Source organism: Montipora foliosa, chromosome 6, assembly GCF_036669935.1.
Source record: "Montipora foliosa isolate CH-2021 chromosome 6, ASM3666993v2, whole genome shotgun sequence".
NCBI lineage: Eukaryota > Metazoa > Cnidaria > Anthozoa > Scleractinia > Acroporidae > Montipora > Montipora foliosa.
The window spans coordinates 33,769,135-33,787,018 of record NC_090874.1 but is presented as its reverse complement, the minus strand read 5'-3'; the positions used below and the strand labels follow the sequence as shown (position 1 = coordinate 33,787,018).

Genomic DNA, 17,884 nt, shown 5'->3' with positions numbered 1-17,884 from the left:
TCCCAGCTGCTAATTTTCACAGATTTTGGTCAGTTTGACAAATAAATGCTATTTACATCTACTTACCTTTTCAAACTGTGCTAAAGACATGATGAGAATCCCACCTACAAAAGTGTTGTAGTGGTATTTTGGATGAAGAAAAGGTGCCGAGACATGAAAGGGGCCCCTTTCAGGGAATCCATAATACAAGTCTTTGTTGAGTGGCAAAAGGTCCACATCATGCATTGCTATATAATCACAATTATTGTTTCTTGCTTCCAAAAACCCAACATTTAAGAGAGATGCTCTATTAAATCTGAAACAAAAGAGAACACAATTTAATACTCTTTAAGGACGGTGCCTACTATTGTCATTTTGCATGCGCTCCTACTGGTGATGCTTACCAATACAATGATACTTTTGCGCGGTTTAAAACTATCCGGGGAAAATAGATCTTAGTCAGTAGTCTTGGTATCCAAAAAGAAAATTGGGCGTAACCATGCACTGGCATTTGTGAGAGATAATTAACCTTAAATTTGAGAAAGAACGCCACACATTGCTTTGTATTTTAAAGCTTTTTATAAATATTATTCATCAATTATCTTTGAAAAATGCATGGTTACCCCCAATGTTCTTCTTAGATTTCAATAACACTTGCTAAGATCTACATTTCCTGCATTAACATAAACCAGGGCAAAAATCCGTTTGAATTTGTAGGCACTGTCCTTAATTTAAATAATATACACCCAAGCTTTGCTTGGAAAATTGTTTGCATTTTTCGGCATCAGTTACCTGACTAAATTAAAAATACTATGAAAGTTCTTCCAAATGTACATGTATATATTTGTGCGGGCTATAGACGAAAGGGAGAAATGATCCCCGCACCACTTATCTTGACACTTCTTTTAAGCAATTTAATAATTTAAATTATTATTGTGTCTCATACACACCCTCACATTAATACATTTCTTTTATCAAGTCCTTTCACAGGGACACATGTACACGAGCCCAACAAATTGACATGCCCCAACTGTGTGGCTTCATACTTGTGGCTCAGTTGGTAGAGCATTGAACTGGCATTGTGGAAGTCAATTATTGCTGAAATTGTCCAGATATGTGCAAGGATCATTTCTCCCACGTGGTATAAATAGCATAATGATCAGCGTCATAATTATGGTAGATATAAAATAGGAGTTTCACAGAAATACGGTTCACAGTAGATTACATGACTTTTTTTCTCTTGATAAAGATCGATATATCAGTGTTTCTTTTTTACTGTTTTTTAATGTTTGTTGTGAAAGTTTTGAACATCATAATTATTCTTAGCATGACTACGCCTGGATGAGAAAAGCAAATACATAAAAAGTGCTCAGGTAGTATGTTAGTAGTTACATAACATTACTTTTTTCTTAGCACGTGAGCGGGGGGAATTCAACAAATTCTGCAATCTGATTGGTTTCAGGAGCGCGTGGAATCTTTCCATCTGGCCTGCTCATGGCAGGCGGAATCCTATCCTTAGTTGCGTGAGCTTGTGTGATGACCTTAAGTTTCCTTTTTTTTTTTACACTGAATCTCTTTTACATACAGAAGGTACTTTTTATTAGACAAGAGGTAAATTGGAAATAGAATTCAAATGAAAATATTTCTCTTTGAAATGTTTAGTTTGTAAGTCACCTAATACTGCCTTCGCTATCAAGTGCGGTGCGAGCCAACAATTAAAAAAGCGATTTCAGAGAAGAAGGGAGAGAGAGAGGAAAAAATAAATGTTATTTTCCCAGTAAGGGTCAGTCCGTAAAGCGAAAAACTGTGACCTCAGTCTTGAAAATGCTGCCCGAGGCCGCAGACCTCCCAGCTGGCAAATAACATATTTATTGCTCTATGAAAAGGCAACACTGAATGACTGACTAAATGAATGACTAAATAAATGACTAAAGGAAGGAAGGAAGGACTGACTGACTGAATGACTGAGTCATTGAATGAATGAAACTTTTAAAGCAGGCTAGCCCATTCACCAACCAGGCTAGTATCCTTGGGGACCTTGGTTTTACAGTGGTTGTCCTAAAAAGTGAACGGTAAGTACAGTCAAGTAGGATGCTCCTTAAAAGGTAAGATGGCTCACTGTTCCCAAAGGATTATTGCCTCGCAGGTTTCGCATATATTTACTAACTAAAGGCATATAGCCCTCCACTAACTTTACTGAGGGGTAGGTGTAGATATGTATGGGTAATCAGATGGTGACGCGTGAAATTAGGGAATAATTTCACGCGCGTTTTGTCCAAATTCAAACTTGATTTTGGACAAAACACAAGTGAAATTATTCCCTAATTTCACGGGTATACCATTTGATTAGCTATTAATAACATGGTGACAAATTACTCCTTAATTTTCAAACCTGGATGCCATTTTAGCACTATATGAAAAGTTGCCATGGCAACAATGTAATTTCACATGTGAAATTATAAATTAACGCTGAAATTTCTCGCCAAAATTAAGGAATAATTTGTCACCCATGTTATTAGATATATAACTGCACCTTTCAAATAACTGGGGTCTACTTTAAAAGCACCAGTATAATTTACAATACTGTAAGATAAGACGGGATGAGAAATTGCTTACCTATGTTTGTCAACTTGATTTACAATATATATTTTATGTTTAACTTTCTTGGCATTCAAGTAATTATGCATGTGTGGAACAAATTCCAGCAATTCCTCAAATCTGTCTCGATAAGGAACAACTACTCCAAGTTGATGTGGTCCCCAGTTGACATCATCAGAGCGGTTGTTCCATTCTGAAAAAAATTGCATAATTTTGCATCATCATGATCAACATCATTATCACCATTGTCATTTTCTGTATCTGTTCAATCGCTTTCTCTAATAAACATTATTTATCAACACCCCTTACAAGGATTGCAGAAATCACTTTCCTTATTTTTTTATTGAGCTCCTTTGAAAAATGAAATCTTTTGCTGGTTCCTTGGAAAAAATGTCCAAAAGGGATAAAGCTTTGCCAGCTATCTCATCCCTCCATTTCAAAAATTTGTCACCTTTGTAGGAATCGGGGGCAGGGGGGGGGGGGGGGGGGGGGGCACAATTAAGTAAGGACACAGTCCTTTTTCATCTTAGAGCTGAAAAACTAGCATGAAACATCATTCCTTTTCTTTGTGACAACCGTTGAAAAGCTTATACGCAAATTTGCATTTTTGGCCTGTCTTCCCTTAGGGGACTTCACAGGGTACAAATTTGAAAGCTTGAATATTTTGTGTTGTAGAATTTACATTAGCCAAAAGAGTTACCTCAGATAAGATAATTTTCATGACAAAGTTATTGAAAAGGCAAGTAAAGAGTATAACGGAAGTATAAAAATAAACCTATTTAGGCTTCACCAGCCACGTCATCAATAATATCATGATTACGTTCGATCGACTGCGCGATTTGATATCTTAATTCTATAATTAACTCTACCTTCTCGGGTCTTTTGGACGGAAGATACCCCAGACCTCTTTTGTTTTAATACAACGTTCTTCTGGTTTAGTGAACGAGGGAAGTCATGTTCCTGTAATGAAGAAGATAACTTGGAACGCTCAAAATATTGCCCGCAATCACAGTTTCTTTCATTGAGGCACTTCATGGATACCCAAATTATCCCGGCAAAAGCAAATGTCAAATAAAAAAGCATTCCCAAGACAACTCCGCGAGGTACTAAAGCCATAAATATTTCCTTAAAACTGTGAATAAAGTGTTCAAAATAACACTGAATTTATCTTCTAACACTTGGCGTGATCTTGGTATTTCCTCTTCTCTTCTCAAAGCCGCCAATCAATCTCTCGAAAACAGGCATGACTCCTTCCAACATCATCCTGAGCTTCTTTCCGTTCTTCTTATTTTCGAAAGTAAAAGTCTAACCGTTGAAAATTTTAAATTTGCTAACATGATATGGGCTCCAGGTTCATTTCCACAGCAAATATTTCATGGGGAAAATCAGTGAAAATAGCGACAATTTAATTTCTCATCTTTTGCTTGAAGCTTGTCAGTGGTAACACTAATCATGAACAACTACGTTGTGTTACACAAGTTTCAAAGAGACCTTTGCGCATGACCAATAAACTCCACGTGGAACGTGGAAGAGACCGTGATTTGCAAGATGGTCTCTTTTTCTTGCAATGCGTGTGGTAAAACTGTCAGAAAAGCTCAGGTGGAAAGGCACTATCAAAATGAGTGTCCAGATTGTAATGTACTGTCCTGCATCGATTGTGGAAATGACTTTTACGGCGACGAGTACACGACGCATACTTCATGCATCTCAGAGGCTGAAAAGTATCAAGGAAAACTATATAAACCAAAGGACAAGCAAAACAAGGGCGAACAGAGGCAGCAGCAATGGGTAAAGGTAAAAAAAATATCAGTCTGTTAATTTTTTTTAATTTGTAAAAAATATAACAACTGCACAAAATGCTGTAATAAAATACATGGAGTGAATTATATATAAAAACTGTTTGTGCTTAGTACAGTGGAGATGAGTCTCTGTGATGATGACTTAGGGTAACTAGGGACTGGTAATGATCCTCATAGAGAATATGATCATAATTTCATGCACCTATCAATGTTAACCCCCAGGAAGGGGGAAGGGGGGGGGAGAGCACTACCCACTGGATTTTGACTGTGAGGTCTGTCTCCAGGGTGGAGATTTTGATTGTACGAGATCCCCAGGGTGGGGAATTTGACATGGCCACCAATCTTGGATAATGAAGAGGGCTTAGAAATCAACCTCATTCTCGTGGCTTTTCCCTCCCCAAGTATTGAGGGAAAAGCCCTGGAAATGTGGTTGCTTAGAAATAACTCTGCCATCTTGGAAAATACCCATAATATTTTTCTCGCGTGAACTTGTAGCTCTTGTGAGAGATAAGTGAATGAGAGGTGAGTGGTGAACAGATTTCATTGCTTTTCAAGAAAAAAATAATGCCATTTTAACGCCCATTGGTTATTTCCTGTTAGACTTCAAAGAGCATTCGCAGTCATTTATGAAAAAGTTTGCTTCCTGCTTGGCATGATTTCATTACTCATATTATCAATAATTATCCTGAAAAAGAAAAGAAATAAACCACATGTTGCTGCTATGTAATTTTGTTGGTTCTGTTGTAATGTAATTATTGCACTCTTATTGTGTGCAGTAAGGTCTGAAGGGTAAATATTATTTTTGCTGGCCTTTACTTGCCCCAGGCTTGGTGGGGGCTTTTGATACTTTTGGTCAATTGCATTGTACAGTGTACTCGGTATGTTGTCGCAGAGGTGAGAAATTTGACTCACTTTTTCAGAAAATGTCAAAATCACCCCCCCCCCTCCTATTTCCTGGGGTTTGATAGGTGCATAAGCTAGTGTCTGTTCAGAGAAAACAAGGCAAACATTTCAGTACTCTTAAAGTACACACTCAGTACACTTGATTCATAGGGTTGATCATTTTAGGTCGATAGTTTGCTTGCTTTTACATCAGAGACCCCATTCGCCTTGCATTAATTAATTTTGTGCAAATGAATTCTTAGGGTTAGAAGGTGTTAGTTGGCACATTATTTTTGTTCCAAGCTTCTAGACTGTTGGTGCACTGGTGTCACAATAGCTGTTGCATATCCATCGTGGGTCTTGGGATTTGTGTGGGAGTAAATTATTACCTTAATAGCATTTTCTAGAAAAAACTTCATTTCAGACTCCATGTTATATCTACCATCGCTATTTCCCTTCCTATGGGACATAATACCAGTTTGCTCTTGATTGGCTTCCAAATGTACATGTATTGAGTGTGCAGTGCAATCACATGCACACAGTGACATTGTGTCAAGTCCCATTCAATCCTAAAATTTTGAAGCATCTTTGCAATTGCCTTAGTTGCTTCAATAATCAACACTGTGATGATCATTGGCTTGGAAAGGTAAATCATATCTGTAGTTTAAATGTATGGATCATTGGCACAGTTCAAATGTGCACATAGAGACTGGCTAACATGAATAAAAAGATCTCTCACACCTTGGTAGTCAGAAAGCTGTCACTCAGTGCATAGAAAAGAGAAAAGACATGTTAAACTACCATTTTTCCAGGTGTCATGATTTTTTATTGCATTCTGATTTTTTAATAAAATTAATAAAATTTTTGTTTTACAGAAATATGCTAATTTTCACACTAAAAATAATACCATAAAATGAGTGCGCTAGAAGCAGTTTTCTAATTCTGAACCGTTTTGAAATGTTTTGTGCAGGGTTTAAGGTTGCATCAAGTGCAAATACAATGTCATGTTGAAGCGCATCAGTGTAAAAGCTTCGGTCACCATCTCACGCTCAAAGGATTCCAAACTAGGCTTGGTACATGTAACCATTCTGGAATGTTCTTTGTTACATACCAAATGCAAAGCATGTGTAAAAAGCCCAAAAGGCAAGTGAGTTTTGGCAAAGCAATTTCCACAATCTGGTCCAAGCTGAGACACCTCACAATTGAGCGTGTAGACAAAGCACAGTCAATGAAAAAAATGGAGAGAAAAACAAAAGGAAAAGCTTCCAACAAAAAATTTAATATAGCAAATAAGAAGAGAAAAGTATGAATGCCACTGACATTTGTAGTACTACTTATATCTGTCCAAATTACTGTAATTGTAACTTTTGTGGTGCACAGTATGATCTTTGGGATTTGTTATTTTAGCAAGTCAGGGATGCTATAACATCTGGAACCATAATTATTGATCCTCGACTAGATAGCCTCTTGGATAGAATCAGTGACTATGCAAACATTCCAAGAAAGAAGGCTAAATTTCAAGTAAGTGAACATGTCTTGAATAGTGGGTGCATTATCAACAATCACTTCTGGGCTTTTGCGCTTGAGTTGAAATCTTTTTTGAGGTCTTTTACAAGGAGATTTTATCACAGTGTGTTTGTAATAATTTATTTCTGGTGTGGTTGTCCCTATAATTTTACCAGTATTGTCAGACTGATACCAGCACCTTAACTTCTTTGTTTCAGCATTTTGGCTAAGTACATGTAAAATATAAAGGTGACTGTTTTAAGCTGACCAATTTCTTAAGTTTACTGCAATTATTGAGTTCCCTTTGTACAGTATATGTAATCTTGTTCAATATTGTGCCTTTCATATATAATTATTATGCTTTAGAAACTTCAAATTCCAGTCAGTTTCATTTCTTCATTGCTGTCACTCATATCATTTTCCTACAAATATTTCCGTCATTTACTTCATGTGGTTAAGTCTACATGTATTTTCTTGTCCATATTAATTTTCTGTCAATCATACATGTATGTACTTCTCAAACTTCAGAGTGTGCATTTCTCACCACAGTGAGCAGAAATCAACAAAGTGGACAATCTCCTACCCAGAGTCCTCAGGCTTCTTGGTCAGTGGGTGAGCGCCCGGAAAGACCAATGGGATAATGAACTTGAACGATATTTTTGATTGGCTGCTTGGGTAACAATGGCAGTCCGACAGGAAGTCGTTAAGTAATTCAGAAGCCCCTGAATTTGGAGGGAGATTCAAAATCTAAAACTAGTTTCAGTGCTGTTAGTTTTTTCTACCTCAGAAATATATACTGGTAAATCACAAAAAATAATAATAAAACTGCGAGGTTTGAATTATGCCAAGAGATTAGTTATGCCTAATACCGCACAGGAATTTTCCCATGCTGCTCAAAAGTGATTACTGTTGCTGTTACAAAAGCACCGTGGGAAACCATTACATCAGTCTCTTTGAGGAAAAATCCATGGAATAAGAATTACGGAAACATCAAATTGTAGTAGAAGAGGACATTGGTGTCGTTTCCACAAAAAATTGTCGATCGTGTTGCTTGCAGGATGGTATTCTGAACAATGGAATGCATGCTGAAACACTAAAAATGCACTTACCGAAAGCGTCAGGGGTTTCATCTTTACTCGCTCTTACAGCAAGCCAATGATCATCTCTCCAGTTTCCAGTTTCTTTGACGGTCGCCACAGTCTGCAGTCTGCGTTTTTCAGTGTCCCAAGTCTTTCTGTGTGCTCACCAACTGACCAAAAAGCCCGAGGACTCTGGGTACAAATTGCAAAGTGGATGGATCATCAGCCAATCACATTGCTGAATGTGACCCATTTACCTGCTCTAGACATTACACTGATTCAAAGCAGCAAAAAAATAATGGTTGATTAGGCTTCAATTCTCAGAGTACAGGTGTGCACAATTTTTGTTAATAAAAGTACCTGTAATCATGAAAATAAAAACCCATGGCAACTAATTTACCCAGGGAAAGTTATTTTACAGGTGTACCAACTGAAGGTAAATAATGTGTTTACACAGGCTGGTGTAACTATACATGTAGCTAAGGAAATTCACTAGATTAAAGAAAATGATACTAATTGTTAGAAATTTTGCCAACAGAATTTCTGTAAAAACAGTATCAATGTGCAAGACAGTTCCACTCTTGACAAACTCTGGGAAGTATTTTCTTCAGCCTCAATGGTAATTAATTCTTAGTATCTGACATTTTATTTTCATGTAAGAGTAAACCTGATCATAATATTGGTGAATGGTAAACTTCACCTTTCAATAATAAATTATTATAATTGTTATTAGTGTACACATGTGAGTTGAAAGTCTTTCCAAATGCGATCCTTTATTCTTGAAAACTTAAAAAATGAAGGCTGAGATCAAGTTTCAAAATAATTGTCATCCCAGGCCCTATAAGACAAAATAGTTTCTTCATCATCTCAGGGAATTTTTTTCTTTAAAACCTCAAACATTTTGTGGAGGTCTTTCAAACATGCTTTGTACATCAGTGCTCATCAATAATTGGTTATTTCTCTATAAGTTGCTTTCGTCACATTACTCTATACCGTCCAATTAGTGTGCTTGTTGTACTTACAGTAATACTGTAGCTGAACAATAAACATTGAAGAGTTTTCATTTCTAAACATTCATAGAAGGGAGTAGGGCAGTTAATGTGGGTGGATCATTTTACCGCAGAAATGAGTACATGTAATACAGTGTTAAGCTGTATGACTAAATTTTATTTACTGGCCTTGAAATTACTGCAGAAGTTTTTTTGACAACCATTCATCTGTAACTTTCATTGTTTTTTTTTTTTTTTTTTAGCAAAGCTCAGATGGTGATGTCAAAAGCAGTGATGGAAATGAAAATGGAGAAAGTAACAAAGCAACTCCTTATGGAGATAGTTCTGATGACCAAGATGAAAGTTTGGGGAAAAAATTCAAAAAACGAAAAGGTAAAGAACTGAAACAACGTTTGAGCAAGGAAGAGCGTAAAAAGACTAAAGACTCCAAGAAGAACAAAGAAGAGAAGTTTAAAGACATAGATCAACCAGAAAATGGAATAAAACTTAAAGGAAAGAAGAAAAAACACAATGACTGTTATTATACAAATGGAAATTCAGGAGAGATACATGAACAAGAGAATGATAAAAAGAAGCAAAAACGAGCAAGAGAGGAAGAAGATGGAAACTCTGGTGTGTATAAATTTGACCAAAATAATGAAAGGGGGTTATTGCATTACAGTGTACTTCTGGTGCTCGAACAGGACCGTGCAACAGATTTTTATGTTTGTGCATGTCATAACTGCATTTGTTGCTCAAGTTGGTATTTTTTTCAATACATACACACTGTACATATAACATCATTTTGAGCAGTGTTTAACAATAATACATTCAGGCCTTCTGATATTACGCGATGGTGCGATTTCGCACAATCGACCTCAAATCGCATCCGATCACACAATTCACGAAAAATCGCATAATTCACAAAAGGACGCACAAAATTCATAAAAAGAAACATAAACCAAGACGTTTCTTAGAAATTCCTGCGTAAATACGCCATTTTTAAGATGATTTATCTTGGAAAAAGGCTAAAAAACCTTTGTCACCTTCGATTTCCTAAGCATTCGAAGTTCAAGGCTTTATTTTTCATGTCGGGGACCTGGTACGAGTCTCCTTCTATTGGTGCAACACAAACACGCCCTTATATACACACCACTGAAATGACACGAGATTTGTGAAAAATAAGCTAAGTTGTAAGTTTTTCGGCAAAATGTAGTTTCTTTCGTTGAAAACTGATAAAAACTTAGTCATGGATAAGTTTGTTGTGAAAACGCTCGCTTTTTCTTCGGCGAAGAAGGAAGTTCCCACATTCTGCCCGATCTGACAGCTCACAATCGAGCAAGAAAGTACCTCACAGGTACGCTCCACGTCGACGATGGACTGATGTTTTTCTCGTCGTGCAATATTAGGGCCTTTTATACGAGAGAAAATAAGCCGCGGCTTACTCTGGCTACGGTGTACAAAATACGCAAAAGGAACTATTTATACGAATATATATTCCCAGGTCAATATAAGCCGCGGCTTGAAAAAGACGTGAACATAGATTTTGTACCATTTATACAGGGTGAACATTCGAGTCTTCTGTAAGCCGCGGCCAGAGAAAGCTGCGGCTTATTTTCTCCGGTATAGATGGGGGTATGGCCCTATTGTGATTGACCATCTTCGGAAGTTCGTGGTTGATGAGCACCTTGATCATTCATTTGGCACGTTAGCTGTGTCCTTTCAAATTTTCAACTTATTTATCCCAACTAATGTCGATCGAGATACATAATTACTGTTCCTTCGCGTTCAGAATGTCTTTAGGACAGCAAAAAAGTGTTTTTCTTAACCTGAAACCGTATAAAACAAGCTTAAAATTGCTGAGAAAAAAATCGCATAATTTACATTATTTATCGCATAATTGGCCTTTCTAATCGCACAATCTGCCCTGAAAAAATCGCATAATTTGCATTTTTTAATCGCACCCTATCAGAAGGCCTGTACATTGCTAATAATTTGAAGTAAACTTATTTTGAAACGTGAGTGGGTCAGCCCGATTCTGCAGTTTTGCTTTGTCTCAAACCGCAAACTTTCATACATGTAAAGTCATGTAGACAGTTTTATGAAGTGATCAAAGATATATGGTCTTGCTTGTGTACATGGTAGCTGTACAGCACTGCCAAGACATGTACACATACAGTACATGTACCAACATTTTGGTCTGCTGTGTTTGTATTTCCTTATCTTGCTAAGCTGCAACCTTAATTCTGAACATTCAGCAAGAATTACAATGTGGTGCATAATTTATTTCAATGGCAAGAACTGTCACAGGTCATATGCAAGAAAAGGGGAAAAAAATAGTACTTTTGTTATTGTTTCTCATTTAGCATGAAGTTACTGAGTGGACATTTGGTCTGATTTCCAATATTGAGGCAATTATATTTTTCACGATTGGTACAAGTGTACCAATAGCAATGTACAATAATAATAATAATAATAATAATAATAATAATAATAATAATAATAATAATAATAATAATAATAATAATATACAACTTTACATCCCTTTGAGATACCAGCAATGATGACTTAAGTATACAATTAATGTAATTGTATGATCATCTTGAGAAAAATGATTTCAAACAAGTTGACATGTCTGAACAGGAATAATGAGAGTTGCCATAGCCATAAGCATCCAAATAAATTATGTTTCATTTATTCACACAGATGAATTTTGTACACAGTCAAAAGTGTCAAAAGTTGAGAGTGGAGAAAGTAATGGAACATGTAGTACCTCCCAATTTCCAGGTTTGCTTAAGCCTTTGTTGAAGTGAGTTCAAGGGCAAAATTCTGTTGTCATGGTAAAAGTTCTCTTGATGGTAACTGCTCTGTCTCATTGTAGTTAGAAAAAAATTACTTGCGGTAAGAGTCAATTACGTGATGCTAAAGGGAACCTTGAAATGTCTTTCATGGGACACCTCATTTTATTTTATGAGTGGGGGCTTTGGCAATAGACTATTTTGCAGTTGTGCTCAGTTACCTGGCCTATGAATGAAAGTGAGGCTGGAGTTGACCTTGTTTTGAAAGAAACCACTGCTTTTCTTTCGTAAATTCTTACTAATTAGCATGACAACATCATTAACATAAGAAAAGGAGGGAGGTCTGTATCATAACAAGGTCAACACTAGCCTGACTTTCATTTAAAAGCCAGGTAACTAAGCACACAACTGTAAAGAGGTTTATTATGAAAAAGAAAATGTGCAAGGAAAGGAGAAAAACAAAATGCGAATCAGTATTTACGTGAAAAAAGAATCGTTGTTGGTTAAGAAAAGTTATTGAATACTGATGCCAAAATACCTTTGTACTCAAAAGAAGTTGCTCGATCCCCTCCTTTTCCTCAATGGGCAGCTTCTTTGCAGTCTTACAACTGATACTTGCTTGCATACATTTTCTTTCATATTAATGTCTCAGTAGTACAGTAGTAGCATTTTCTATGGGTTTTGATTATTTATTTCACACCTGCTTTTACATTGAGTGATATTAATAGCTGGTTCTTTCATCCTTTGTGAACTGGTTTTCTGCACAGTGTAGATTTTTTAGTCATCTGCATGGCTGTCTCAAAAGTCAGTTTTACTTTTTCAACGAAATTGCCACTAACCCATTTTTTCCCTTTCACACACAGATCATTTCAAGTGGAAATCTGTTATCAAGGCAGTGCTGAAGGAATCTTCTGATCATGAATTGCCAATAAAAAGATTAAGGAAAAAGGCAAGAACCTTGCAGTGGTGCCTTCAGTTGCTAGGGACATGTACATAGTACCATGCAGAGTTGCAAAAGTTTGGAGCAGTGTTTCAATTACGAAGCCTCTTTACGTCACATCCTCTGTGGGTTAATTACAAACTGCTGCACTGTTATTGCACAGTTCATGGATTCAAATTTAATTCAAGTCTGAATATTTTAGGCTTTCCTATTGTTACTGTTCAATGTCCAAAACTGTGATCTATAAAAGAGGTCTTGACAAGCTTTTTTCTGAAGGTCACTTCTCCCTCCCCCACCACAAAAAACTAGAGAAAATTGATTGCACATCACTCAACTTCAATGTGGTCAAAAATCACACTGTGGAAAGAACAGTATTTTGAATAAAAACTTGAAGCTGGATTCCTAAACTTTGTTTAAAAATAGTTTGTATGTAATAATAAATTAAGTCTAATCTAAAATATTCATTGTCTCGTCAGGGGACTAGATTCATGTGTGTAGTAACCCAACCTCACTATGGTGGAATACACCCCTTACAGTATTTTCAATAAGAATGGCTCTGTGCTTTAAAAACACTAAATTAATGATTGTGGTCTTGCTGTGGTGGTTCTCAGGAATGTTTCTAAGTGGCTAAAATATACTTTTCTACTGCAGCCTAAGATTTTAAAAAAACATTCATAGTATTTTTTATGGCATCACTACAATGTAGCTGAGTTTCTTGCTTGGGATATCGTTGGGGTCCTGAATTAACAAAGCTTGAAATTATCTTCTTTTGTCTGCAGGTTTTAACGGAATTTCAAGCCCAAGGAGCCAACTACAAGAATCTTACTGACAATGAACTGCAAGCTCTGTTTGAGAAAAAAGTTAAAAGTAACCCAAAATTCAAAGTCCACAAAGACAGAGTGAGACTTGTCAAGTAGAGAATTAGTTATTTAATGGTAGAGATAGTTTTGGCAATCCGTGGCCAAGGGAAGGAGTCTATTACAGTGTACAAGCAGTGTAAGGCATGCATTCAATTTGGGAAGTTTAAATTGAATATTAAAGGTTTTGTGAGCTGTTGACATGACTGTATTTATCTTTGGATGTTGCTTTGAAGGTAATATATTTTGATATTGTTTGTGAGGAAAGAAATCTTCAGATTGGTACAATCACAAGATTATTATACAAAGCAAAAGCTGAGTGGTTTAAGATTTCTCCACTGTTTCATATTCTTATACAATTACAAAGTCAATGTGTTGTAAACTGTTTTTATTGTTTTAAGTTTTAAGGAGCAAATACATGTAGTACCCACTTAAAAATTGCACGAAGAACTGTCACAATGTTGAATCAAATTTGGTTGTAAATCCCAAAGTGCCAGTTACAGTGTTCCAAATAAGATTTGGCAGGGTGCCAATAGGGAATTCCAACGGGTCAATTCCCACTGATCCCACCAGATTATTATAAATTTTCCATTAATTTGTCGGGTCATGCAGCTGATCTTGTCGGGTTTTTGACCCGAGACCCGTCACCTATCTGGAACACTGCAGTTAGAGTCAATACACTCCTTAAATTATAAAGATTAGTGAACTTAAGCATTTCTGAATGATCAATACTGACATCTATGTCAGGAACTGTAACCTTAGAATACTTTAAAAAACTCTAAAACCCTGCCCTGTATAGCTGACCATTAACATGCAGCAAACAGGAATATAAGAAAACTTCCCTAAATTATTTATTATATACATTCAGAATGCAGATGCAAAAAAAAACCAAAATGAAATAATAATGGTATATAATTATAGGTCAAAGTCTATCAGAAATGACTTTGATTGTTTTCTTTCTCCCTTTGTGGTTCAATTCAAAGCGAAACCTAAAAATTTAACAAGGTTTCCACATTATCAGCCTGTGGTTGTCTTTTCTCATAGGCAGCAATTCAATCAAACAAAAGAAATGTACCAGTAACAGTCTGCTTATGCAATTTAAACAATGCAGAATTCAGCTTATTTTTGCACAAAAGTTAAGTTTGTGTATGACATGTAGGTAATCACAAGATTTCAAGTGCAATTTGGAATAAAATAATAACACAAGTAAGTTTTCTCAAAGACAAAAAAATTGCACGAACCCTTTGGGTGAGTGCAATTTGTAGTCTTTGAAAAAAGTTATGTGTTTATTTATTCTAAATTGAACGAGAAAAATCTTGTGACTACTTAGTAATAACATAAATGAAAAATTCAAAACCATTAAACAAAAGGGGGTCATCCAGGGGTCGCATTTGATTGGCTCATTTACTAATCAGTCTTAGAATGCTTGGTTGCGTACTTCTTTTCTGCACAATGTTACCTGGAAACTGCATTTCTCTTAGCAGATCAGAATGGAGTAATTTGTACATTAATATAATAACTAAGTAACTTGAAGAAATAAAACATTACAAGACATGTTTCTACACACTTATGCCATCTTCAGTTTTGAACGAGTTGTACAATTTGAATTTAAACCTATTTATAAGAATGGATAAGTTGAGACATTATTCGCTTACTTACAAAAACAAATTAAATGGATTGGTCAAGGCAGTCAGTCTAGTACTAAAACTAGGAAGGATTTTTACAACACTCATTTTTATAAGATCCCCTGTATTGGTATTTTTTCGAAAGTAACAAAACGTAGGAAATTACTCAGAATGTATCGCACTAATATTGACAATAACTTGGTTTTTGCGACTTTTAAAGTAAAACAGTTGTTCATAGACCCTTTGCATAAATGGCGCCCAAATTTGAATAACAATACTTGATACATCCTTAGCCTCACATTCATGAGAAAAGTCCTTTGTCTTGAAACATAAACACGAGGCCAAGGATGTATACAGTATTGTTACTCAAATTTGGGCGCCATTTATGCACAGGGTCTCCGCTTGCACTTAGTGTATAAATTAACTTGTGCTGACTGTAATGCCAGCTACCTTGGCAAAACCGCTCATCATATCCCTATCTGAGCACCTTGATTCGGACAAGGCCTCTCACATGTACAAACATCTTCAGTCTTCAAACGCTTGTTGAGACTCTCTCTCGACTGAGTGTTTCACAGTATTAGACTCGCCCAACGTGCATTTTAAAATTAAAATAAAAAGAAGCTTTGATGGGGAGTCAGGGTGGTTTAGTGGTCATCGACCGTGCCTCCCACCTCTGCGACCCGGGTTCAACTATGGCTCGGATCGTACGTGGGCTGAGTTACAGTCGATCTCAATCTGACTCTGAGGGTTTTTCTCCGGGTACTCCGGTTTTCCTCCCTCATCAAAATCGACTCCCGGCCTATTCCATCAGGCTGTGGTGCTGTGCTCCGAGGTCATACATGGGTCGTGTTAAGGGGCCGAGCGCCTAGCCGGCAGCACAGCTCCTTCGGTCCGACCTCGTTGAGCTGCGCCCTTAGTAATTCAGTCTCCGACTGCGAGAAAGGGTGATTAGCAGGTCAGATATTATTATCAAATGGAACAAACCTACTCTTAACCAACAGCTACAACATGTTGGCCTATCTCTTTCAGTTTAGTCTCATTGGTTATTCAGTTTTAAATTACAAACTTTTTTTTACAGCTTTCTGGTGACAATAAGTATCTTAGCTCATCCATTTAATTTGCTTTTGTAAGTAAGTGTATAATGTATCCATTTTGTGATTGCATTTTTATAAAATAATAGGTTTAAATTCAAATTGTACAACTCATTCACAACTGAAGATGGCATAAGTATGTCGAAACATGTCTTGTAAAAATTTTTTTAAATATTTGTCCAAGTTACTTCCCATCTGCTGTTCTAAAGACCCTCTGGAAATAACTAAGTAGCTTGCAAGGTGTTCTTTTTTAAAGTCAGACCTCTCTAACAGGGACATCTAAGAATAAATTTGAAGAAACATTGAATAAAGTATTGATGTCAGTGCAGTACTAACAGGAAACTGTATGACAAACCCTACATTTGCTGATCATCAGTGTCCATAATAAATAAGATTTATTTAACATTTGTCCTCTGGAGCTGAGATATTGGGTATGTACTGTGTGAAACTGCCATGACAAACACTGTCCATAAAAACAGGTGAACACAACAAGAGGTTTGACTTTACATTATATAGAATGTTCTACATTTTGCTAATAATTTGGCCACACTTTAAATGCCTCAGAATTTCTGACACAACCCACAGCAACACAAAGGAAAGTTTAGGAGGATGCGAATTCAAAAACATAACTATTTTGTGCCTTTAATTAAACCAAAAATAGGCAGTTCTGTTATCATAACTGAAAGTCTGGAAGATCATCCTCTTTTTCAAGTAAAATCTGCCAAAACTTCTTGGTTCGCTGTTATTGGAGAGTCCTACATTTTCAGCAACTGGTGAAAAACATAAGTAGACCCCATTATTTCATATAGCTGAACTTTCCTGTGTGTATTGTATCATAATTACAAAGAAGCAATAAAATTTTCTCTAAAGTATTAAACATTCTTCACTCGTCACTGTCATCCTCATCCTGGTTTATATGGTTCGTAAGGCTTGCAGCATTCTCTCTGTTGACATTTGCACGAGGTGGAATCATGGGCCTTGTGATGTTAAAAGTCTTGATGATTTCCTTAGAGAACGTTTGCAACAAACACATTTTAGAACAGGGAAACAATGATTAACTCTATTTGGCATGCTAATTAATGTGACCCACTCAGAAACATTTTCATTTTTTACAGGGGGCCACATCAGCTACATAAGCTATATAATCCTCACTATGAAGAGTAAAAGACGTCTTGTATCAAAAAAACCACAAAAAATAATGCAAGTACAAGACAAAATCAGTAACCATCAAACACTTAAAGTGTGTTTGATCGGGAAATCCGGATTTAGATACATTGTATTGAAATCTGAATCTCTGGATTTCCAATGAAACACAGATTTCACTAAATTATCATTTGCATTATAGAAGAGACAGAGACCACCTATAACAATTTTCTTGGCAGTAATAGTGATTTCATATCTGTAAAACAAGATAACTGCATCTTGTATTTATAACTGACAGTTTGCCCTTCAAATTTGTCTGCTGTGCTCAACATGTAGGTCCACTCAAAAACTGTCCCCCTCTCCCCCTTCCCTCCTATGAATGACGCATCTAGATGAACTTTTTCTTTTCACTGGCTTCATTCACGCATTAATATTTTCATTCTTGATCAATAAAAAAATCAAGGACTTTCAAGGACCAAAAATCGATTTCAAGTACTTTCGTGGCCTTGTGGAATCCAAGGGTTTTCAAGACGTGTACAAACCCTGTAAAAGTCACTTTGAAATCTTCTCCTTAGATTGTTGCAAATGTTACACCGGT

General features: G+C 36.4%; 3 protein-coding genes across 3 annotated transcripts in view; 1 reads left to right on the top strand and 2 right to left on the bottom strand.

Moving 5' to 3' along the window:
* Nucleotides 1-4,016, bottom strand: part of LOC138007172 (beta-1,4-galactosyltransferase 7-like) — a 16,460-nt gene extending 12,444 nt beyond the window's left edge. Inside the window, exons 1-3 of the mRNA XM_068853931.1 lie at nucleotides 3,447-4,016; nucleotides 2,596-2,770; nucleotides 67-295 (exon numbers count right to left, since the gene is read on the bottom strand). Of these exons, the coding sequence (XP_068710032.1) occupies nucleotides 67-295; nucleotides 2,596-2,770; nucleotides 3,447-3,693 (651 nt within the window). The 5' untranslated portion in view covers nucleotides 3,694-4,016. The remainder of the gene's footprint in view (nucleotides 1-66; nucleotides 296-2,595; nucleotides 2,771-3,446) is intronic.
* A 65-nt stretch (nucleotides 4,017-4,081) lies between these two features.
* Nucleotides 4,082-13,626, top strand: LOC138007170 (cell growth-regulating nucleolar protein-like). The gene is made up of 7 exons (XM_068853929.1): nucleotides 4,082-4,371; nucleotides 6,666-6,779; nucleotides 8,382-8,462; nucleotides 9,096-9,465; nucleotides 11,539-11,619; nucleotides 12,494-12,579; nucleotides 13,350-13,626. The coding sequence occupies exons 1-7, from the start codon at nucleotides 4,126-4,128 to the stop codon at nucleotides 13,485-13,487; spliced, it is 1,116 nt and encodes a 371-aa protein (XP_068710030.1). The 5' UTR covers nucleotides 4,082-4,125; the 3' UTR covers nucleotides 13,488-13,626.
* A 2,625-nt stretch (nucleotides 13,627-16,251) lies between these two features.
* The window catches only part of LOC138007171 (non-structural maintenance of chromosomes element 4 homolog A-like), a 32,364-nt gene continuing 30,731 nt past the window's right edge, over nucleotides 16,252-17,884 (bottom strand). Inside the window, exon 10 of the mRNA XM_068853930.1 lies at nucleotides 16,252-17,149. Within this exon, the coding sequence (XP_068710031.1) occupies nucleotides 17,027-17,149 (123 nt within the window). The 3' untranslated portion in view covers nucleotides 16,252-17,026. The remainder of the gene's footprint in view (nucleotides 17,150-17,884) is intronic.